The following is a 24,863-nucleotide window of genomic DNA, read 5'->3' as shown; positions in this document are numbered from 1 at the left end:
TTGAGCGATGTGTGAAGGGTTATCGACCATCTCAGCCATGCGGTCATAAATACAAAATCGATCATTCCATTTGATCGACTTAACAAAACGATATCTCTTTGTGTTTGCAAACTGCAGGAGGTGTGATTATCATCCTTGTGTGATTAATGTACTGCCACCTTCAACTGGTAATCATAGACACCATTGGTTATACTTTGATGAGAGTTTGGGGAGCAAATTCACTATCTTCATCGACAGATTTATCTCAACCTCTGCGACTTTACTTTTACCTATCAACGCTATGCATGCTTGCTACAATTTCATCCTGCAACTCATATCAAGCAGCAACTTTGGGTATCTGCGATCTAAAGGATTGCATGCGACTGTTGAAGGCATCATTACTGGCGATCATTACATGTGACGTATGTTGTGATATACAATATATACCTTGTGACTAGTAAATTATATATATGTTGAGCACACAGCCTGATAATCTTTGTGGATTATATGCTGCACATATTCAACCTGTAAACCTAAATTCTCAGATCAAATGAATTGAAGAATACCAGTAATTAAAAACAACATGGTATCCTATATCAGCAATATCTCAGAGCACCAGATGGGATGCCTATGCATGGGGATTTCATGTTCCGGCTAATATTAATGATTTTCATATTCATAATCCTAGCGTGGAGTAAGATCCTGCTTGTCTTTTGCAGCAAGTGCTATGATCGTGCGGTTTCAGAATTTTGTTTCCTATGGTCGCAATCACCACATAGATCCACCTCTCCACCAAGATTGACCAATTTAACATTTGGATAATGCTACAGTTTCTGGTTCATAATCAAGTTGGAGGTTCTTTTAAGAGTTGTGGTGCACAAGAGGATTGGTGGTCTTATCATTTTGATTTTGGCAGATCGCATTACATTTGGTTGTGGTCTGTATCTTCCTTCTTGCGGCCCCATCAAAGAGTGGCTCAACAACACAATCTTAGCCATTCATTCACCTAGTTCATTTTTGTTGTCTTGAGGATTGACCAGAGTTGCTTACAAGTATAGTGGTTGGTCCTGTTGACGTGTTTTTTATGACCGCGTCTAACACAGAATAAAGTCACCAACAGTCACCTTATCCTCTCTTGATCAAGATTAGTCCGTATGCTAGGATTACTTAAAGTTCAAACAGCTAATTCCCAAGGTTCCTTCAGTGCGTGGATGTGACTCAGTTGTTTGATGGGTTTGTTGATAACCCAAGGGGCCTTACGTATGTTGAAGAAACTTATACAAGCTCAAGAATCTTTTGTACGGATGATTTTGCAATAAAAGCTCTTGTTTTGGATCTTTGGACTTTGAAATGTGCAAAAAGTAAATAGGAATAGGGCAGAGAAAGACTAAACTAAAAGTAATCTAAACCTATGAACAAAGAGACGGGATAACTTGCGCAAAATCCAACCACGCTTCGCTTTGCCAGCGACGCACAACTACACGAAGGCGGTGCAATCTTCAGGGGGGGGTGTTTAAGGATTTTCAAATCATCAAGAGAAACCATCAAGTCGAACAATCTCTCCTGATAATCGAAGTTAAACATACACATATAATGGAGGCTCGGGCTAACTTTGCACGGTATGCAACAATCAGTTGCATACCAAAAGTATGAGCACGAATTTTGCAACGAGCAATCCTATCAAATCCAATTCGTCTAACAGCATGAAAGCAAATCTAATCTATGAAGAGAATGAGACCATGCGAGCTCCAAAACAACACAAGAACACACCAACAATTGAACAATGTATTAAGTGTTTGCTTCAAAAACTCTTAGCAACAATCTCTGACGATAGTCTCTCCTCCTTACAAATGGGGGGGTCACCCCCTTATATAGGCCTCAAGCCATGATTACATGCAAAACCCTAATTAGGGTTTGCCCTAAAGATTCCCCACTCAAGGTGCAACAAGGTGGGAATCTGCATTAAATAACCCATTACGCCCATTTACAATAAATTTAAAAGAGCCTAAAATAGCGCCCATTAGCACATTAAGTGCACCCCATGATGATGATCATGCCCAGAATATAACTGACGTCGTCATAAATGCCTATCACTCTCCAAGCGACGGCGACATGCAAGAAGATTCTCCATCCTGTGGTGGCATGCTTCATATACTGCTTGAGCTCCGCTGCTGGTCCTGTACGTCATGGAATAATGTGAAGGGATTCTGAAGGCTTCACCAATTGACTTTGGAGTCAATGTTGCAAGTAACTTGCCATCTGGCGTTGAGATTGTTTTCCGCTCCAGATTGTAACGTGTTGCACATTCCAAGACCAGATCTAGGCATTGAATAGCGAGAGGAAAGCCAGCTGCTGCAACTATTCCACTTCTCACAATTTTGACAGCTGTCAAGGATGGATTGTGCCCTGCTGTTCCGAACATTCGTATGTTGAATGCAGCCCAGTTGAGCGTGCCAAGGTTAGTATCGCTGATTTCTTCCCATCTTGAATTCAACCAAGAATGGGGAAGAAAACCCTTCATCTCCGCTTTGATCAACGCCTGCCTGGAGATAGTAGCTACCTTGCTAGGCTCTGCCATCTTGGAAGTACTTCGAAATGATGAAAATAGAGACTAAGTATGAATATTCTTCATTGCACTTCTTCTTTCTTGAATCTTGCACGTGAGAAATGAAATGCCATTCTCAACTTATATAGAATTCATACGAAGCATTAATTAGTAACCGCATTCATGACGCGTCATACTTTCCTCAATTACTACGCCATGCAAAGGCAGTTTCCCATGCGTGTGAGTTCAAATTTAGAATTTTCCCTAAATGCTCCAAGATTCTTCTTTGCCAACTCGTTGATTTCATTCTTTCCAATTTTGAAGGATCTTTCCCAGGATTTGCTCGAGTCTACTCCAACTTGTCATCTCCTGCTTTCGAAGGAATTTTCATGTCTTTTTCAACATCCCTATTTTTTAGGGATCTTCCTAAAATTTAGGAGTGAGGCTCATTGGATGGAGAATTTCATCCCGATTCTGAATCTATAAAAATTTCCATATTTGGTCGAGATTTGATGTCTAAAAATAGCATATTCGAAAATTCGCCCGAGGGGAAATTTGCTTTTTTTTTACTCTTCCCTAGCTTCTTGGATTCCATACCTTGGGCGAAATTTTCAATTTTCCAAACTTGGGCGCATTTTAGCCTTGTCCATGGATACATGGAATTTTTTTTTGTGAATGCATTTTTGATTTTGGCGCCCCAGCCCAGACTTGGGCGCATTTTAGACATGTCCATGGATACATGGAATTTTGCACTTGTGAATGGCTTTATCAATTTAGTGCCCCAGCCTAGACTTGGGCCCATTTTGGCCATGTCCATGGACACATGGATTTTTCCTCAATGCATTCTTCAATTCAGCGCCCCAACCCAGACTTGGGCGCATTTTGGCCATGTCCATGGACACATGGAATTTTCCTTCTGTGAATGGCTTCATGAATTCAGCGCCCCAGCCCAGACCTGGGCGCATTTTGGCCATGTCCATGGACTGGTGGATTTTCCTACTTGTGAATGGCTTCATCAATTTAGCGCCCCAACCCAGCCTTGGGCGCATTTTCAACATATCCATGGACACATGGAATTTTCCTTCTGTGAATGGCTTCCAGACTTAGAATATTTTGACCTCCTGTGCTTTTGGAGTGTTTTCCTAAGCTTTCCATTTTAGGCATGGATTTCCAGCACTTGACCCATTTCTAGCTACCTTTGTCTGCTATCTGACTTTCCGGAATTAGAAATGCCTGTGAATGCCTGATCCTTGTCGCCTTGGCTGACTGACCCTGCCTGTAATAACTTTCCAAAAATAGAAACTTTCCAGGTGTCAGCATTAGATCCCCGAACAGGGTGCAATAATGACTTGCTATAAATAGAAACTTACTAAAAATAGAAATTACTAAAAATAGCAAGTTTGAGTTTTGGCAAAATGGCGACATTCCGGGACTCGAAAAAATCCCTAAAAAATAGGGACTTTATAAAAACAGAAAGTTGTTCCATTTGGGCTGAAATTTTGCTAGGAGGTCCCTTGAAGGGTCCTGACTACAGTCGTATGCTTAGTTTTCCCGAAACCCTAACAAGAACCCCTAAAATCTAGGACAAAAGGCAAAACCCTAGAAAAAGGACAAAACAGGCCTTAGACTTCACAGAACTCGCTCAACAGAGAAGCAAACTAACACTAACTGACCCCCGAACAACCGCAACGCGGAGAGATTGAAGAGACTGCTACCAACACACAAAAACCAAGACCAAACAACCGAAAGGGCCTAAAAGCTAGGGGGGTCCCTATCTAGGATGGGGTGATGTGTGATTAGGTCACAACAGGTCCATGCCAAACTTGGCCAATCCATAGGCCCGTGTATATTGGTTTGGGATCAGCACTTTATTTGATCTGTTATCGAGTTATAACTTCCTTGGCAACTATGGTGGTTCGACACCTTCTCTATACATATAGAATGATATAAACGAGTCTTTTGTGTTCAATGGTCCCGAGCTGACCATGCCTAGAGATGCTCTTCATTATGGAGATGTTGAGCATCGCAATGTTCACAATGCATATGGTTATTACTTTAACATGGCTTCGGCTGATGATCTTCTGAGACGAGGAGGTGGATTCTTTCAAAATCCCGAGCCTGAATTATTCTTCGTTGGTGTCATTTAGGTGCCTACTACCCTTTCTTTAGAGCTCATGCACATCAAGTCACCAAGGAATCTGGTTGTTTGGGGATCGAATGACTGAGTTGATTCGAGAGGAAATCATTATGCATTGCTTCCTTACTATTACACACTATTTAGAGAGGCTAGCATTAGTGGAGCTCCAGTCATGCTTCCCCTATGGATGGAGTTCCCAAAATGATGAATTGACATTTTCTAATGAAGAGGCATGTATGGTTAGAGGCAGGGTATCTTCAATGAAGGAGCTACTTCTGTCATAATCTACTTTCCAGGTTCACAGTACTGGTATGACTTGAGAACTGGAGTTGTGTATACTGGTGGTGAACACTATAAGTTGGGTGTGTCTGATGAGAGCATACCTGCTTTCCAGAATTGTGGGACTATTATTACTCACAAGGACAGATTTCGTCGCAACTCCACTCAAATGGCTGGGGATCCTTACACACTAAACGAATCGAAAAGCAAAAGGTTGATGCAAGTACTTGGAGATTCAGAGGGAGTCTAACAAACCTACAGAAGCAACCTTGGACGAGAAGGTCAGGAGGTTGAGGTTAGTACTTCAAGCTTCAGAGGGAGCAGCTAGAGAATCTGCTTTATTTGATTTCCAAGGATATTGATCATATTGATTTAGAGGGAGTACACCATGTCGAGATGGTTTCTCTAGTGATTAGGAAATTGTAGCAGTTAGAAGAATCTATGATTCATGAGATAGAGTTCCATGTGATATCCCTAGATGGATGGATACTTGGTGGGCTTGGGATTCACCAAGGGTGATACAAACCTTCGAGACAAGCTTGGAGATAGGGAAAAATGAAGCTCTAATTGAGAGGGAGGCAACATTAGTGATCTTGTGTGATTTAATAATATATTTCTCTTTGAGAGAGACTTGAGGTGAAAGTCCTTATCTCCACCCTCTGATATGGTTCATGGTGGATGTCATGTGTGTGACTCCATGACTTCATTGGTTCAGTGCTTGTTGAGCCCTTGTGAACATTATTGAGAGGTAACGATCTCACAATGATGAACACTTGTACTTTTGATCATTATTGTAAGGTGACGATCTTGCAATATTGATTGACCATACCATCATGATGGATATCATGAGATGTGATATTTGTGGATAAGCAATGAAGGTTGATATTACATAGAGAGATATTCATGGTGGATATTATGTGACGTAATATCTGTGGACATGCCATGAAGTAATATCCTTAAATGCCATAATGGTGGATATCATGAGACGTGATATCTGTGGACAAGCCATAATGGTGGATATTAAATTATGTGGTTATGGTGGATATCATGTGACGTGATATCCATGGATATGTCATAACCTCTGATATAACAGTGAGGTAATATCTTTCTCTCACACAATAAATGGAGCTATTGTGTTTACTATAAGGTGCTATTACTTATTGAACGATAGTAGGATTCCTCCCTAGCTAAGAGGGAGTGTTGATTTTATTGTAGCTGTGGTCGGAATCCACAAGCCTACTAAATAACACTAAGCTTGTGATTATATTGATAATAATTATATTGATAATATAATTATTATATTATTAGTTATGAGATAATATAATTATATTATGTTACAATTTAATTATTTTATAATTATTATATTATTAATTGTGATAATAATAACTAAAATTATAATATATAATAATATAATAATATTATATTAATATATAATCATTAATATTTAATTATTTAATATTATAATAAAGTATGGTGTCCCTTGGTGGAAGGGCACCTCTTGCATATATATTATGAGATGTGTGATCTCATTGAGGTGAGGAAGATAATAATAATAATAAATATACAGACTATACCTGGGACTTTAACATTTTTGGAAAGTTTGCTTTTTTGCTTTTTCCTATTTTTTAGGAAGTTTCGTTTTTGGCATTTTTAGCTCGATCACCGAGATGGCTATTTTTAGAAAGTTTTCCCTATTTTTTTGGGATGTTTGCTTTTTGCTTTTTCAGAGTGGGGACCTAGGGTTTACACCAACACCACTGACCTGTATCAATCGCGATCGAGAACTTTCAAGTTTTGACCCAAAAAGCTAAGTTCCTATATTTTAGGGGTCATGACGCTTCAGATAGGTTACCTAAGTATGGATTTCAAATTTCATGTTAACCTGGCTAAAATTGATGAAGTTATCAAATTTTAAAGTTTTCCAAATACTTCTCTAAGTCTGGCTAATTAATGTATGGTGTTTAATGTTGTCATAGGAACTCCAAAAGTTCGCCTTCAAGGTACAAAAGCATGGTCATGGTCATCTCAAAGTTCGCCCTGCTTTGCAATCAGCAGCACCTAAGTAAGATGAAGTCCACCACATGCAAGAAGGTGAACTCCAAAAGTCCGCCCTCCAAAGGATCAAGCTCTATAAACTCCGCCCTATGGATGATGGAGAAGATCATGAAATTCAAGAAGTCCGCCCAAGCAAAGGGGTGTGTGAACTTCAAAAAGTCCGCCCAAGCAAAGTGGTGAGTAAGGGTGCCTAACTCAAGAAGTCCGCCTTGTCTAAGTTGAAAGTGTTTGGAGGAAGCAAGCAAAGTGGCATGGGCATAAGAAAGTCTAGCTAAGGAGATGGTGAGTGGGAAGTGGACATGAAAAAGTCCGCCCTTCCCTTGCCTTGAACGAGATTCATAAAGTCCGCCCAAGGTGAAGTGAAAGTGCATAAGTCTCACAAACTCCGCCCATGAAAGAGGTCCAAGGAGGCAAGAAAGTCCGCCCTAGGAGGAAGATGTATGAAGTGCATTGAAACAAAGTTCGCCTAAGGGTGAAAGGAGCATGGTCATAACCTCCTCAAAGTAGCTCCAAAAGTCCGCCCTTCCCTTGCCTTGAACAAGATTTAAAAAGTCCGCCCTCCAAAGTTCCCAAGATATTCAAAGTCCGCCATGAATAGTTAAGGTATGAGGAAGTGAAAAGTTCGCCTAGGTTGCAAGTGAAAGGTACTCAAGATCAGAAAAGTCCGCCCCAAGAAGGAGAGGAGACAAACAAAGTTCACCCTTGGTCAAAGACTATGGTGCCGAAGCCAAACGAAGTCCGCCCTCCCTAGTTCTCAACTTGAGTAAAGTCCGCTTTGGAAGACAATACAAGAGGGAAACTCCAAAGTCCGCCAAAGGTGAGGTGTAAGAAGTCCGCCCTAAGGTAGGAAACAAGTGAAAAATACAAGGAAGCCAAATAAAGTCCACCATGGAAGAGAGAAAAGTCCGCCTTGAAACTGATGAAGGATAAAACTCCAACTCCAAAGGTCTGCCCTGCTCACAATTGAAGTCAAAACAAGTCAAAGATTGTTGACTAAGTTTGAAAATTGGAATATTCTGAGTGATGTTAACAAGATCTTGGAAAATGCGAACTGAGAAGTGAAAATAGAAAGTTTCTTGTGGGATGAATCTGGCAGATTGAGTGGATTTTGAAACTAGAAATCAAATTAGAAACTTTCATTCGAAACTAGATATGGATGACAATGCAACTCAAAATTAAATTAGAAGCTTTCTCCATGAATATCTAAGACTGAAATTCAATTAGAAACATGAATTGGAAGAGGATCTGTGTGTTTCTAATTATCAAATTCAACTTCAATACAAATAAGACATTCTTTCCTTCATTTTTACACAATAGTTCGAATTCTAGAGGAGCTGAGAGCATTTTTCTTGCAAGTTGAGGGAGATTTGAAGAAGTTTTTGCAGGTTCTGAGTTTGACTATCATTCCAAACCTTAGCATTCTCAGATTTTGGAGTTAGACCAGCTGATAGAAGGCAGATTCATCTAGTTTCCTGAGTTTTTATCGAGTTCCTTCTATCTTCTTGTCTTTTTTCTTCTCATTCTATCAAAGGTGAAGTTGGTTTTGAAGGCAGATTTATTAGATTTTCTGAGTTCTCTGAGTTTGTTGGAGGTAATTTTGTCAGATTTGTCCAAAATTTCAATAAGAAAGATCATCTTGGAATGAATATTCATACCTTCTTTCTTATTTCCCGCCTTTCAAAGCAAGTTTGGATAAGATTCATTCGATTGTAGACCTGGTTTTTGGATTAAAATCAGAATTTAGTGCGGAGTTTTAGTATCATTTTCAAAATTCCTACATGTGGAAACTCCATGAAAGTAAAACTTCAACCACTTAATCATCCAAAGCCTCAAATTTTAAGTTTACATTCTGATTTCTAACTTAGGCTTCATATGTTTTCGCAAATTCCGGTCGCAATGAAGTTTCAGGTGGATAATGATTCCCCTCCGGAATCCAAATGAGGTCTAAGTGGAAGCTGGTCGGAGACACGAACCTGGGACATATCAACCTGAGGGAGTTCAAGAAGCGAATGTATGGCCTAGACAACTTGATGCCTACAGCAACTGCCAGAAAGATGATGAGAAATGGAATTGTGCAGGCTGTTGGTTTCCTTCCAACGATGCAGTGTATTGAGTTGGTAGTAGAATGCTCTAAGCACTACAATTCTATAAGCCGAGAGAGTCTTGGCAAATGTCAATGATGTTGCTATCAGGGAAGCTTTCCGCATCCCTGAATATCATAGCCCTGTTTACATGACCAAGGAAGAAGCAACACAGTTGTACCAGGATAACATCGAAGAATATGAGGCCAACATCAATCATCAATGGTAGGAAAAGCCAAGGAAAGGTGCTTCCAAGTTACCTAAGGATCTTGTAAGAGCATATTTCAAGGAAGATATTGGAGATTTGATAGTCTTGTTAAACAGGGTCATAGGTAGTCCAAAAGGCGCACCATTTGAGCCTTGGATGTACTACTTCATCAATGAGATAAATACCGGAGTGAAGATGATTGATTGAGCAAGGATTATAAGTGATAATCTTGATAACCAACTGAAGAATTTAGAGAAAAACAGGACATTCTATATGAGTTCCTATCTGGTGTACACTCTTGCTCGAACCTACAGATATAGAGGACTCACCTGTAGAGGAGAAGTGGGAAATAAAGAAAATTAGTTTGTTGCTTGCGATTGCTACCCGCAATTGCACTTAGAGGAAAAATTTCACTTCAAAAGAGTCAATGATGCATTCTTAATGCACATTACTAGGACACTCCAAGATGGTCTACATCAAAGGCTCTCCCAGGAATCTAAAGATTTTATCAACAAATTCGAGCAATGGTACATCCAGTATCCTAAGTTTGCTTATCTAAGAATTCAAGGATTCTCTGGATCTCCTTACAAGTTACCTGTGTATCCCACCAACAAGGTACTGTTGCTTGAAGTTGTTAGGCAGCTAGAAAATTATATGATTGTTCAGAGAGAGAAGCAGAAGAAGGCAAGAACATCTTCTCTCACTATTGGAAATGGATTGGAGACATATCCATCGTCACAGGCTACTGCTAGTGTTGAAAAGGAGCTTGCTTGGTACCTATTCTTCCAGTATAAGGCTAGAACACATTTTGACCCTTTTAACCAGATGAAAAAGGTTGATGGAGAAATATTTGAGCATAGACTAGATCTCATAGACTATTGGGCTGATGCAGCTGACAATTTTGAAGTTAGAAAGAGATTGTGATCCAAACCTCCCCTGAATTTGATTAGAGCAACAGAAGTGTTTAGAGTAGCAGATCAGCTTGAAGATGATCCCGAGTTTGAGCAGCATCACTTTGACAAATTGAGAAATGAGCCCCTTGCCTTGGTTAATTGGTGAGATTCTGAAAGGTCAAACTTGAGTAACCTTATGAGACCAATAATTGAATATTCGAAATGGTGGGAAAGTGAGAAGACAAAGGATCTCAAATCCAAAGGTACCAATCTCACATATGATCTCATGGGGACCAATGAATCAATGTCTTCAAACCATGGTGTTTCGTCAAGTGTTGGATCTAGAAAAAGGAAAGAACCCACTGAAAATTTTTTGAGGTGTAAAGGAAAGAAAGTAGTTGGGGATTCAAGCAAAAAATATAAATCTGATGAGGGTCATTCGACCTTAAGCACTGTATCCCTTCCCCTTCAGTGGAAGAGGTAATGGAAGAACCAGCACAAGAGCCAAATTCTGCTAGGAATGTAGAAACTAAAGAATCTGAGTTTCCAAGGGAATTCCTAGATGGTATAGTTACAGGACCAAAGGAAACAGAGGATAAGTTTGATGAAAGTGGCATGGAGCAGTCAACCATTCCAGATTGGCTAAAGGAAAGAATAAAGGCTCAGGCTCCTAAAGAGGATCATTCAGAGGAGAACACATCAGCATTCTTGGCTATGGTGAGGAAACCGATTGAGATAAGACCCCGCCCAAACCAGCCAAGAGATTCTCTTTAATTCAAAGAGATACTGCAAGATTCAGAACAATGCAGGTAGTTGTACCTAAAGAAGGTAAAACATGCGAGAATGTTGCTCCGAAAGATTATAAGATCGCTACAGTAGAGTTGGGTAAGCCTACTCAAGCTCAAGAGATCCAGTATTTTGATGATTCTTGCAACACCCCCAAGGCAAGACTAGCCAAGGAGAAGGAAAAAAGAATGAAGGTTGAGAAAGAGAATCAACAATGGAAGAAATATGTTCAACATTTGACGAAACCTCTAGATCGAGAGGAGGTACCTGTTACTCCGCCCATACCTCTTCCACAAGAGTCGTTAAAAGATTATGAAGACATGAAGGCAACCTTCAAAGAAGTGAGAGAATGGACTGTGGATGCTTCAAAACGTGCTGACATACTCATTGAGAACCTAATAGCAGCACATGAATCCACATCTTCCTTATCAAGCAGAATTCGAGACATAGCTGAAACTTGGGAAGATATGGAGAATATTCAGAAGAGGATTATTCCATATCTGAAGGTAATCAGAGGACTTTCTCGGCAGGATCTTGTAAACAAAAAAGTCATCCATCCTGGTGACCTGTATGATTTCAGTACTTGGTACTTTGCCTTGGTTACAAGGGCTGAATCTCTGAGAAAATTCGAGGCTAAGTGTGTGGATATTGAAAAAACCGTCAAAGATATTCAAGACAAGGTTTTCCTTGTGGCAGCTGAGATATTGCAACAGGAGGAGGTGCGAGAGAAGCATCTGCGTGCAAAGAATTTGAGGGACAAAGTTCAAGGAAACTTCTTCAAAGTTACAAGGCCAGTTCTCAAGGAAAATCTCTCCAGAGTCTTGAGCTTCATGCACATAGACGAAGATTTCCTGACACAATCACTCGGCTGGGAAGATACTCTCGCCACCTGTACTGATGACGTGGATATGGTCGATTTCCAAATCAGCAATTTGCCAGTGTGACCATAGAGGAAATGCAACTTATTGTGTCCAGATACATTGAATCTGCAAAAGGGGAAACTAGACACTCACCTCAATAATAATAGCAGCTACGCCACTTGTCTTCTTCTTGTTCATTCTAACTGTTAGAGTTTTGGGAAACCCTAATTAAGGTTTATAACTTTCAATCTGGGCCCTTGATCACTGTTTGATCTTGGTCGTTCATTATTTTCTGAAAAACTATATAAGGCTACCTCCTCTCATTTGGAGAGTGTGAGGTTTTTGATATATTGTCGCTTGAAGGTCATTTTTCAAATAATACATTGCATGTGCACTTTCTCTTAAGGCTTTGTAATCTTTGTTATTTGAGTGATTAGCATGGTTTCAATTTCCTCAACACATTAATTAGAAGTTAATTTAGATTTTCTTTCAAAGTTGTTAGAGTTGAATAAAGGATTTGATAAGTATTAATTAACGATGTATATCGGCTCATACTTTTTGCGAATGGATGATTTCCATTTCACTGTGCAAAGTTAGTCTGAGCCCATCCCCGGTGTATACCAAAACTTCAATCATAAGCACAACCCATTGAAGATTGCACCCGCTTTGTGTACTTGTCCTTAGTGTGGCGAAGCAAAATGCAGTTTCCCGAGAACACCCAGTTAATACTGTCTCCAGAATTCGTAGGTTTAGATCAGCTTTCTTAACCCTATCCCCTTTTCCCCTTTTTGAAAGTCTAAATCCCGGAAAATCCAAAAAAAGAGAGCCTAAAATTGATCAATCCATCTAAGTCCAAAAGCTTGGAAGACATTCGTAAACGTAAGTCCCCCTTGAGATTTTCAGCATACACTACCCAAGTAGCTATCCCACTATAGTCGCTTGTTCGCACATATAGACCTTGGAATCAGCAGTGATTTTTCAGGAGAGGATAGAATACCTTTGGGTATCTTATTCTAATGTTCGGTATATGATAAAACGTACGCCAACAAGTTGGAATTATTGTTTCAAGACTAAATTCAAGTAAATTCCAAAAAGGGACATTACAAGAAGTCTTTTAAGGGAAAAAATAAAGAAAGTTGTAGACTCTAAGAAGGTTGTGGAAAACGGTTGAAGTTCAACACCTCCACTAGCATCTTCCAGCTCCACTAGTGGATTGAATTCAATTACCGAACCAAATTCTAGTTCATCAAGAGTGTTTATTCCCAGACAATACATTTCTAATGGCACTATTGATTCTCAACCTCGGGAGGACGACGAGTTTAGAGATAGTCTACACATTTAATCTTCAAAGATGCCTTAAGAGCGAACTCCTTGTTGGCAATATGTGTTGTCATTGATGTCAACTTGATGTCTGACTATATGTGTTGTCCTTGAGTGTTCTTGGTGTTGAGCAGTTGTTATATGGTCATTGATGTTGTTGTGTTGTTGATGATGTCAATGGAGAGAGTGTTGGCAGTGATGTCATTTGTTGTCAACCTGCAGCTTGTATTGGGATGTCAAATATGTTTTGTATTGGTTTGAGGAGCTAGTTATTACTAACTGCAATAGCTTTAGGTTGTGGATGTCCACAACCTCGATGTCTAATGTCTACATTCAATATGAGGTGTTGATATGTTAATGATGGTAGTATAATGTTGAAGCAATGTTGTAGCATGTAATGTTGAAGCAATGTTGTAGCATGGTGATGATGATGACTAGGATGTGCTTTCCTTGGCCCTGGCACTCTTGTTCACGTTAATATTGTTTTTGGAATATTTTCACTATGAGATGTGATATGCAAGATAGAGTATTTAAAGTCTAGTTGGAAGAATGCTCCGCATTCCTCTGCATTTGAGAATTTGGTCCTGCGGATTTGGACATAATGTTTATGCTCTGTGGACATTGCACTACTATCTTTTCAAGTTCCTAGTGTTGCAGCTGATGTACCTAGTGATTGTTGTTTGTTGACAGCCTGGTTGTCTATCAGAAGTGGATTTGATTGGTCCAAAAAATGCTCCGCATTGATGTTTCAAGTGCTGCGACTTGGAGGACATGCTTGTGATATTTGTGCTTTGTCTTAATTCCAGTTTTAGGTGTTGAAGTGTTTAGCAAGAAGATTTATGGATGTTTTGTTCAAGATTGTGTTCCCTAGCATTCTAGCAATGAAGTGTTATGTGTCTATTTGTGTTGCGCCAACACGTATAGATGTGACAATGAGAAAGAAGTATTTAGGAATTTTGTTGGATGTTTTGGGAATGTCCTTATGTGTTCCGCATGGTGTTCAATGTTCTGGATGGTGCTACATTGTGTCTGATGTTGTCTTTTGGGTAATTGTTGTGGTTTGGCCGACAGAGTTTTGTTTTCCAACTTGTGCTATGATCTTAATGATATTTGTCAACTTTGGAGTCAGTTAAGTTGTATTTGGCTCCTACCTTTGGCGTGTGAGGATCTGCGTTGAGCTTATTCATTTGGATGCTATGTTTTTGGGCCAACCAGTTATGTGTTACATTGTTTATCTACACATTACCTAGTTGTCATCCTTGGATGTGCACTAGCGTGTATATTATTTGGAGCTTTAAGAAGTATAATATGATATTTTAGGTCCTCTCTATCTCCTAGATTGGACCGCATTCACCACAATTATGTTTGGTGGTCAGCTTAATAGGACCTATGCTTATCCTTTGTTTTGGCCGACCTAGTTGATGTTTGTATTGAAGAAGATGGTATTTATAGAAGATCAATTTGGAGTTGAGAAGTGTGGTTGTTGTGATGTAAGTGTGGAAATCAGAATACGTGTGAATGTGCTTTCATGATCATATGATTTGCAGAGTTATGTGATGCAAAGGCAGTGACAGTGGGGTGGTGATTATTGTTAGAGTTGGCTATTTGTGACAATAGTTAAAGTGCAGCTTCATATCTGGAGAAGTCTTTATCTTACTGATTCAAATATTAAGATATTGTATCTTGTCCTGGAGAGGTGATCTTCAGCCTGCAAGTCTTTGTATCTTGCCCTAGAGTAGTGAACTTCAACCTGCATATCCTGATGTATCTTGCCTTGGAGCCATGAGCTTCAGCCTGCAAGTCCTTGTGTATCTTGCCCATGGATGGTGCATCTCAACCTGCAAGTCTTTTAGGTGGCAGTGAGCCTAAAATGGATTTGTAATCATTTCATATATTGTGAGACTCTCACCGTGCTTTTTCCCTGCTTGAGTTTTCCATGTAAATCCGGTGTTCTCTTGTGCATTGGTGTTTCATTGCTCTATTCTTCATTGCTGCTGATAAAGTTGAAGTTTAGTTAATTGTGTTTTGGAAAGATAAAGTTTATGGTTAAATGTTTTAAGGTCCAGACTGATTTACCCCTCCCTCCCAGTCCTATGTTGTGTTCAACACTCCTAAATAGAATTCTTCAAAGACTAAGTGGGCAAAGAAACAAGTGGATTCACTTTGCCCATGGAACGTAAGGAAATATGTGAAGTAAGCACTCTTAACTGCAATGACTGTTGAGCCTTCATCATTTGCAGAAGCAACAAATTTGAAAGAATGATAAGATGCAATGACAAAAGAATATGATTCAATTCTAACAAACAAAGCAAAGTGGGCAAACATAAGGCTGTACTGGTTTACAAAAAGACATGCGCAAGAAGATATCGACCATGAGGAAGCTTTTGCCCACGCAACAAAATGGAACATGGTTCTGATGATACTTCCATTGGCAGCACCAAATAACTGGAAATTTCATCAGATGGACATCAAAAGTGTGTTCTTGAATGGAAATTTGCAAGAAACTGTATACATGACTCAACCTAAAGGTTTTAAAAATAAAATGTCAAAAAGCAAGGTATGTGGTAATGTAAAAGCTTTGCATGAGTTGAAACAAGCTCCAACAACATTGTATGCAAAAATTGACAGATATCTATGCCAATTTGCCTTTGTAAGAAGTGAGTCAAACAATACTTTTTACATCAGGGTACAAAGAAACAAATTTGTGGTCATGATGATCTCTTGCTGATAGGAAGTGATGAAGAACATAACTAGGTTATGAAATGACAATTAAGAGAAAGATTTGAAACGACTGATTGGGAATTCATTACCACCATCCAGAAATTGAGATAAATCAAAAACCAAATGCTATTTTTCATTTTCAAAGCAAAATATATTTCACAATTGCAAAATATCAAAAACCCAATTGTACATGCAAAAACAAAACAAATTGATGTGAAATATCACCATGTAAGAATATTGGAGATAAAAGAGGTAAATGATCACATCTACTTGTCCTAAAAATATAAGAGGTTGGAGATATCTTCAATGGACAAAGTCAAATTCGAGAAGTTTAGGCATCTTCAAAGACGGTGAAAAAACAAGTTTGGATCACAGGAGATGAGTTGGATAGTTCATCCAATGTAAAGTTAGTTTGAGTTTTAAACAATAGAAATATTTAATAGAGTGTAAGGCAGCCATGCATCTCATTTGAGACACCCTCAAATTTAGAAATAAGCAAATTGACAAAATAGGAAACATTAAAACTTCAGATGTAATGTCCCCAAATTATAAATACCCAAATTTTTTGCACTAGATCAAAATTTTTAATTAGAAACAAAGTAGGGTTAGAGATTCCTTTCACTTTGATTGAGATCCAACAAATAAGTTAGGAATCATTTACAATCATAATTCATAAAATAGATCTTTTAATTAGAAATCATCAAACATATATTAGAATACAAGATTGCTTAAATCAGTTTGAGAAGGCTCAACCATAGAAGAGCTAAGATAGGGCAACTTGATAGGGTGCCCTAGAGATCCTCTACCCTGGACCCAAGGGCAGAACACTATCCCCCTTGGCCTCATGTGGCCCATGCCATCCATATGAGGTGGAATACCTAGTGAGGTGTCCTATGACCATTTCCCTCAATCTTGCCACTTCTATCCTACTTCCCATGATTGAACATTCTTAATGCATTCATTTACCATGATAGAGAGCATGAGGAGCATTCACAATAGAGTGCCCTGGAAGTCCATCCTTTCTAAGCCCAAAGGCAGACCCTTTGTACCCCTTTGGCCCCATGATACTCCCCGGTCTTATACCATGTAGTGGCATACCTAGAAGATGACCCCATCACCGTTTCCCTACTTGTAATTCCTCAATTTCTCTACCATGGCTGGTTACAGCTGTCAGACAAAATAAATATGCATAACATCTTATATCATAATCACATATTTCCTATATTAAATCAGTCGTAGATAGTAGCAAGCCATGAATCAACAATATGTCTATTATGCTATGTCAGATAACATAAACAGCAATGCATATTAATTCAGGAGTATGCAGATATACACAAAATTATTACATTATGAATGGAAATCCATACCACAACCAATATATATAAATCGCACTACTGAGTATTATATCTTCCTTGTGATTTGATTCCCTTTTTTCCTTGTGTATCTTTGAACTGCTGGATCTTGATCATATATATATATATATATATATATATATTCCTTCCATTGGGTGCATAAAGTGGTGTCTTTCTTGTAGGATCATAACCGATGTGAGGGTCATGTTTGTGTATTTTCCCATCGCACCTCCTCTCACCTAATCACCTCCTTTAATTTGTGTTTGTTAATCACTCTATCAGTTAATGCCTGAGTTACCCATTGATTAATGCTTAATCGTGCCATTGGTCAAGGTAAGATCGTTGTTTGCAGAGGAGAGAGAGGTGATTCATAAGGCAACGCTCCTAGTTATGAACATGATCAATACACAGTGGTTATGATTTTGTTCAGGGTAGTGATTACAGGCTGCTGTAGACAGTCTTACGATAAAGAAATTGTTAAGTCTCACTATCATCAGACAATTTCTAATTAGATATTGTTGAATCTGGTTGGGGTCATGACATCAGAATGGAAGAGGAATGTGAAAGGTCATGATGGTTGTCTTTCTATGGATTGCCATCCTCATTCAATGTAATATATTTTAAAAGGGTTAACTGCCCATGGACACCTACTGCAATTCCCACTTCTAGTAAATAGTATTTGTCTCACCAACCAAACCTGGGGAGAACTATTGCATTTTGTTCACTTTACACCTCTAAAAGCTAAAGATACGCAAATCTATCAATCAATCAATCAAGGGCAATCAATTCAGGTTGCTTAATGTAAAAACACACTCTAGAGCTTGTTTTAATAATAAGCAAAATATGCAACAAATTCTCTTTCACCTACCAGCCATGAAACCATTAAACTCATCTATATTAAATGAGATTTTAGATCGTAACCTTGTTAAGGAATATATCTTCAATTCATGCTAATTTGTGTACCAAATTATGTTTTTCATTTTTCTCAACATTCATAGCAAAATCATTTATCTTGACAAGCTTCCAACTATACATAAATATGGAGCAAGAATGAGAACATCCAGAGTGCGAATTTTTCTTTTGTGCCAAATATTGCCACCGCAATGTCTCAATTAAGCATCCATTATTGTTGTGTTGAGCTAAAAATAGTAGAACTTGTCTTTTCCAGGCCAATAATTCTAACTTCTGACAAAAATAAAATTGAGAGCATCATACTCCATATGCAAGCTCCCAAAGCTTTTAGAAAATCAGATATTTAGGCTCTCATTGAAATGATCCCCAAAAGATACTCGACAACTTACAAAATACTATGCATACAACACAACTGAATCCAGTATTATCACTTTAAAAAAGGAAAGGACTAAAAAGATTTTGATGGGGTACAAACCTCTATGGATTACAAAATAGTAAGATATCCAGGGCAAAAAACAACATTATAAAAGAGCAATGGCATAGAACTGAATGTGTAGTATGCATGAAAAGGAAGGCAACTATAATAAAGATATAAAAGAAAAATGCTATGTGGCATAAATAGCTCAATTGTACTACAAGTTACAACAAGATCAAGTGAGTACAAGACCATCCATATTTAGAACCAAGTTTACGGCAGGGGAATCCCTTATTTGACTAATAGAAAAAATAAAAATCTAACATCCATGGGTGCATTTGATACACCAATGCATAAAAGGATGTGTACCCAAATTAATCCCAAAAACTATGGATTTTTGGGGCAACCTAGACTATCTCTTAAGCTGAAGTTCCTACATACAAATTCCTAAGAGAAATAATTTTCCCAAGCGTTCTAGCTATTGCATTTTGAAGACCTTTTGTAATTGTATAAACCACTTTGTTTCATCTGTCATGCATTGGCCCTCTTTCATTTTAACTTAATCATCCACCTTTTGAGTTGGGATCTTTGATACCCCAGCATTCGATGGCCTCGGGTGCTGCTATGTGTAGTCATTATTATTAACTGAACCTATTGTTAAAATGGCAATGACCTTGCCTTTTGATATCTTGAAATCCAAACCCTCCATACATTGTGTAAATATTGATTATCCTTTTCATTTGTCAACAGGTGAAAAAATTTTACCACCATCCTTCCCCCTTCAAGGCCACAACTTTTCTATTATTTAAACTTCAAATTTCTTTTCCTTTGGCTTCTTATGCCATTGATCCATGTGGAATAGCTTGCTTCATCCTACCATCACTCATAGGGCTACTGAAGACCCAAGGTCTATCCCATCAACACCCTTCACCCATTCCTTTTACTTTTTTAGACTCCCCTGAAATGTGAGAAAAGTGATCCTAGACTAGCATGTGCATTAACCTAGGTCAATCCTTCTCCTACACAACATTAGAGATGTGAGTGGGCTATCAACAAGGATCTAGGTTGCTATCCTCAAATATTGTGGCAAAAGTGTTCAAACACTAGCACGGGGCTCTAATGGCATAGGGTTTTCACCATCCAAAGTTTGAAACTGTCTATCATAACCTGTTTTGTTTGTTTGTACCACTATTGTGGTCTGAATCTTCTGAAACTGCACCTGTACACATGAAAGAGGGGAAAAGGTCGTGTTGTATAAAAGGCTTGCCTGGTCAAACCCCATGTTGGTGTTCCCACCTCTACAACAACAATGGTGGTGATGATAACAATCACGTGCTCTTGAGGGAGCAGAGGCAAAACAAATAACATGAATGTTGAAATAACAATAATAGCCCTTGCTTGGATTCACACAAGGTGATGATGAAGTCCTGAAAGTGTTCGTAAAAAACACAATAATAACAATAGATAAGAAACAATAGCTTAGCTGAAATCAGATTGTAGATCTCAATATCGTTGACAATAGCGTCAAACTTCTTAGCTTGCCTGATCTTGAATTCTAGAGCTTCAGAGAGAGAGATTCTTAGAAGGCCTTCTAAATCAGACAAATGTGTTGCTTCTATATGCAACTAAAATCTTTTCACAAATAACTATTTGGGAAAGACTGACAACAAGGTCATAACCGTTAAGAGCACAAAGTTGACATCTAAACTTTGAAAGTTGGGGCCAAATTGGGAGGACACTAGCATTGGGCGCTACTATCCTATCCTATTTGGCACTGTTGGATGTGAACAAGTTTGCTAATCAAGGCCCATGACAAACACATTTTATTATGATCAATCACATATGCCAAAATGAGTGCTAAACACAGCATGAACTTGTGAGGGGTAACAATTTACAACGTTACACTCCCAAACAATGGTAGGGTCACTCATGTCAAACTTGGGATCTAGAAGGATCAAGGTTCCTACAATATACTTCCACCTTCATCCCATGGCCAAACACTCTTCTTATTTGGACATTGGGCATTGCCCAATCCAACCATTTTAAATCCACTTTCACTATGGCCCTATCAATGTTTGGTTGAAACAATAACTAGATTGCACCCAAAACCACAAATTGTTACCAAACTGAAATCCTTGATGCTATTTATTCCCATAATTCATTCTCAAAACTCAAGTATTATCGATCACTAAGATCTAAAACTATGAATGCTTATTACCAAGTTTTTTGGAATAAGTTTCAAAATGCTACCTAGCTATAGGTGACTACTACTTGTATACATTGTTAAACAAATTGACACATAATTACCCTACCTAAGTTAAGTGGAACTTTTTAAATTGTGTCTCCCATTGGTGGTCATATCCTAAGGAGGGTTTTCAATTCCTTCCACGTTGCTGATGTTAACACCAACAAGTGGATTCTCACTTAATCAGCTACTGGAACCATAGAGACCAAGGAACTGACCTCTTTCAACTTCAACCAAATTGTAATCGAGAGACTAGAAGTTGACATGCATGCCAATGGAGCAATTGAAGCTTAGAATATCACGACACGGTAAATGGAGATATAGAGGCCTTTGGGTAAATGGTAATATAGAGGCTTTTGGGTAAATGGTGATATGGAGGCTTTTGGATAAGTCATAGGAGCTTGATTTGTAAGAATCAACTAGCCAAAAGTTTGTCTTGTCTCTCCCTTGTCAACACATCTAGGTTCTTTCTCCTTTCTTCAAATTCCTCTAATGAATTAGCATCCTTCACCAGGTCCTTACCAAGGAATTAGCATACATCACTAGGTGGACCAAGGAATTAGCATACATCACTAGATCCTTACCAAGGAATTAGCATTATTAACATGTGTCCACTATAATGACAAAATTCTTGCATGCCTCATGAGCATGCTATTGAAATCAAATCCCGTTCATGTAAGTTTGCTGCTCGAGCGTATGGATTTGAATAAGACATAGGATAACAAGTTTGACAAACTTCTTGCATGACTCATGAGCATCATTCATTCAAATGGTGATGGAGAGGCTTTCAGATAAGTGCTCAATTTGGAGGAACCAACTACCCAGAAGCTTATCTCTGCCTTCTCTATATCTCTAGGTTCTTTCTCCTTTCTTCATATTCCTCAATTGAATAAGAAAACTTCCTTGCATCCTTGCTGACATTTACATCACAAACATATGTCCACTGTAATAACAAAATTCTTGCATGACTTTTGAAATCAAATTTTGTTCATGTAAGTTTGCGCTCCAATGTATGTGTTTGCCAAATCAAGAGCTTCCTTATTATGAACAAGATTTAAAAGGATAAAAATAGTTGATTAATATAGGGAAGCTGGGAACCACACCACCTCCACCACTCAACATGCTCAAAGGTATAGAATGTTTGAGGTGGGGGGACGCCTTTGAGAAGGCAAGGAAATCCATTGGCTCATATTTTTGCTAAATACCTCACTTGATCATGGATGAATAATTTGGATGGGCAGATAGGGGAGATCCAAAACAGTTGACCATTGGGTTATTTCGTTTCATCCATATAGTATATACAATACGGACAGCAATCTCTTTTGGAAAAAGCCAATAAGACATATGAAATGGTAAAACATGGGGCTGAGGATTAACATTGGCACAATGGATAAGGCTGAAATGCCTCCCTAGGAAACCTCCACTAATAGAAAACAAAGTTCTCTTGGCCTCTTTATAGAACCTAGTTGTGGCATTCCCACTCAGTTTGGTTAACAATAGATATGATAAATGGTCACATATAGCCTCTGGATGGAGTTTTGGAAACTGTCTTTGAAAAATCTTTGCCAAATATATTCAAGATGTTAGATGAAGCCAAGAACCGCTCTTTTAAGCCTTTGGATTAATAGTTCCCTTTAATAATTAAGTGTTTAAAAACATTTTCGGCAGCACTCACTGAGATATTTTAGGAAGCCTTCTTCCATGGATCCACTAATGTAGGCTGTTTAAAAAATGCACATGGGAAACACTAGTGCCTTAAAAATAGAAACAGTAGCTCCCCGTCACAGGAACCATTGTTGGCTTAAAAATTGAAATAGCAGCCTCACATGGTATCACATTGTTACAGCAAGGTCCTGTGCAGCCACTTAGCTAAATTTGTTGCAGGCACTGCTCAAAATCTTTAGGAGATTTTTGGGGAGCTAGTGGTTCCATGAGTTTTTTTCTATTTTATTTCAAGTAATGACTGAATTATGATTTTTTTTTGTAATTACTGAATTTTGGAGGTATAATCTAAAAGATAAGAAAAGGAACTTGGCAAATTTGTGGTTAAGCAAAGGCTGCATAATTTGGTCCCTTTTCTCCATCCAGAGTTGAGCTTTCAAATTCTAAACTATAGCTACTTCATTATAAAAGTTTTGAGTCGTAGATGCAATATTAAAAAATTACGTGCGACCACCTGAACCGTAAAAAATAAGCAATAAGCAACTACATTCCACAAGAATTGCACAACTAAAAAGTTAAATCCTAACTTTGCCTCATATGTTCTCATGTCTTTCTGCTTGCTTTTTTGATGCTAGTGTTTTCGTGATACAAACGCTCAGTACTGGGCAAGCTTGGACTGGAATCTTCAAATTTGTAAAACAGAATTATGGCCATGCACCACCTTGGTATGGTGAAGGGTATTTAAATTAGGGTGACACCCCTACAAGCGCCATGTCAATTACAATAATGTCACATCTCACAACCAATTTTAATATATTTTGTTTTTTAAGGTTTCCAATGGAATACTTTCTTTTTGTATATTCTATAATGTTATTTAAGGTCATCTAGTGATTTGCAACTTGCAGAGTTATATTCTTGGTTCCAAAAACTGCTCTCGCTTATCACCAAGATATTTCAAAGACGAAGTTTCAAAAATTCTATGAAAGCTTGAGACCCAGGTTTAAAATGGTGGTGCTGCTCCATGAAAATAGTTCCTATAAGGGATTCCATGATACCATTTGCTAAATTTTGGAATGTTCTACTAGAAAGATGAGCAGTTAAAGTTTGGGACTAAGAATTTGACCATGAACAAAGAGAGGGATTGAAATAGCAGCCACTGCTTATGAGTTTTTCTCCATGTAACTAGACACTACATTTTCCGCTAATAATTTTTTTTATAATTTTATGCTACAAGCTGAGCAGCAATTAAAAAACCACGGAAAAAAGTTCCATAAAATTTTAAGCAGCGTGCTTAAAAAGTTTAGGGAAGACATTACCGATTGCTCTCAAAATTATGTTATAGTTTTGAACCGCTTGAGAGCTCGAATGGCAAAAGAATCTGCGCTTTCAAATCAGAATCAGGTCCCAAGACATGCTTAAGCGTTAAATTTGAGTAAAAACAGCATACAATTTACTGGGAGGATACTTAGTTGAAAGTTAGTGGGCGAATTTACCAAAATCACAAAGAAAGAACAAAATTACACTAACCCAAGCTAAACTACAAACTCAACTAGGATTCTGAACAAACAGGGCAAAAGAAATGCAATCAAAGAAACAAGCATCCCGTGGGTATTTAAGATCTGGGGTTTACATGGGCTCATTTGGCGTATGAGTTTTGACCATTAAAAAAACAGAGATCCTTGATTTTTATAAAAGCTAATTTCCCTTACATCGATTTTACGCATATTCAATCAACGAAATAGTTTAAAGCCCTTTATTAAGCGAAATGGGGAGGGCGTTCATACAGTTTGCTGGCAGTGGCGTCATCGTTCGTGCCCTGTACAGCAGCTCTATTGTTGCTCGGGCTTGCCATCTATTACCCCGCCGCCTCTGCACAGAAATATATATCTGCCTACGGCAAGAGTATACATATCATATACCCAAAGGCTAATAGCCGTTATCATGGTCTATGATGTCTGCCATATGTAACTTCAACTTATGCTTGGATAAGATGGTAGCTTATAGAGAGGCCTAATTATAGTGGAGGTTAATGTGAAGTTTTATGGAGGAAGTTTGTTGAAGGGAAAGAAGATTCATAGAGAAATTGTTTTTAGGGTAATTTCTTATAAATGATCAATGAATATAAGTATTTTGGTTTTGACTTTCACAATAAATTCAGATGGGAAACATGTAGAACAAAAATGATTCAACAAGGATGGAAAGTCTTATGCTCACTCCAAAATAGATGTAGAAGAGTTGAACTATGCGACTAGAAAACTAAGGAAACTCTTTTTGGGCTTTTTGTGGTTCTAGTGGTACTATGCGGATGTGAGGTATGGGGCAGCAACACTTCAGCAAGGAAATAGAGACAAATAAAGGATCACAAAAACATTTAATTACGAATAGCCTCAAGATTAAATCATCTATCCCATAT

General features: G+C 38.4%; 1 protein-coding gene across 3 annotated transcripts in view; it reads right to left on the bottom strand.

The window, feature by feature from the left end:
• LOC131069994 (leucine carboxyl methyltransferase 1 homolog) overlaps positions 1-24,442 on the bottom strand; it is an 82,520-nt gene extending 58,078 nt beyond the window's left edge. Inside the window, exons 1-2 of one of the 3 annotated variants that reach the window (XM_058005543.2) lie at positions 24,235-24,434; positions 23,767-23,828 (exon numbers count right to left, since the gene is read on the bottom strand). Coding sequence is in view for 1 of the 3 variants with exons in the window: in XM_058005542.2 (XP_057861525.1) it covers positions 24,235-24,302 (68 nt within the window). In the remaining 2 variants the exon portion in view is untranslated. Of the gene's footprint in view, positions 1-23,766; positions 23,829-24,234 lie in introns of all 3 variants that reach the window. The other 2 variants (XR_009112258.2, XM_058005542.2) reach the window with 2 other exon arrangements.
• Between the last annotated feature and the right edge of the window lie 421 nt (positions 24,443-24,863).

This window comes from Cryptomeria japonica, chromosome 6, assembly GCF_030272615.1.
Source record: "Cryptomeria japonica chromosome 6, Sugi_1.0, whole genome shotgun sequence".
Classification (NCBI taxonomy): domain Eukaryota; kingdom Viridiplantae; phylum Streptophyta; class Pinopsida; order Cupressales; family Cupressaceae; genus Cryptomeria; species Cryptomeria japonica.
The sequence above is the reverse complement of the archived record's forward strand: the minus strand, read 5'-3'. Positions and strand labels throughout refer to the sequence as shown.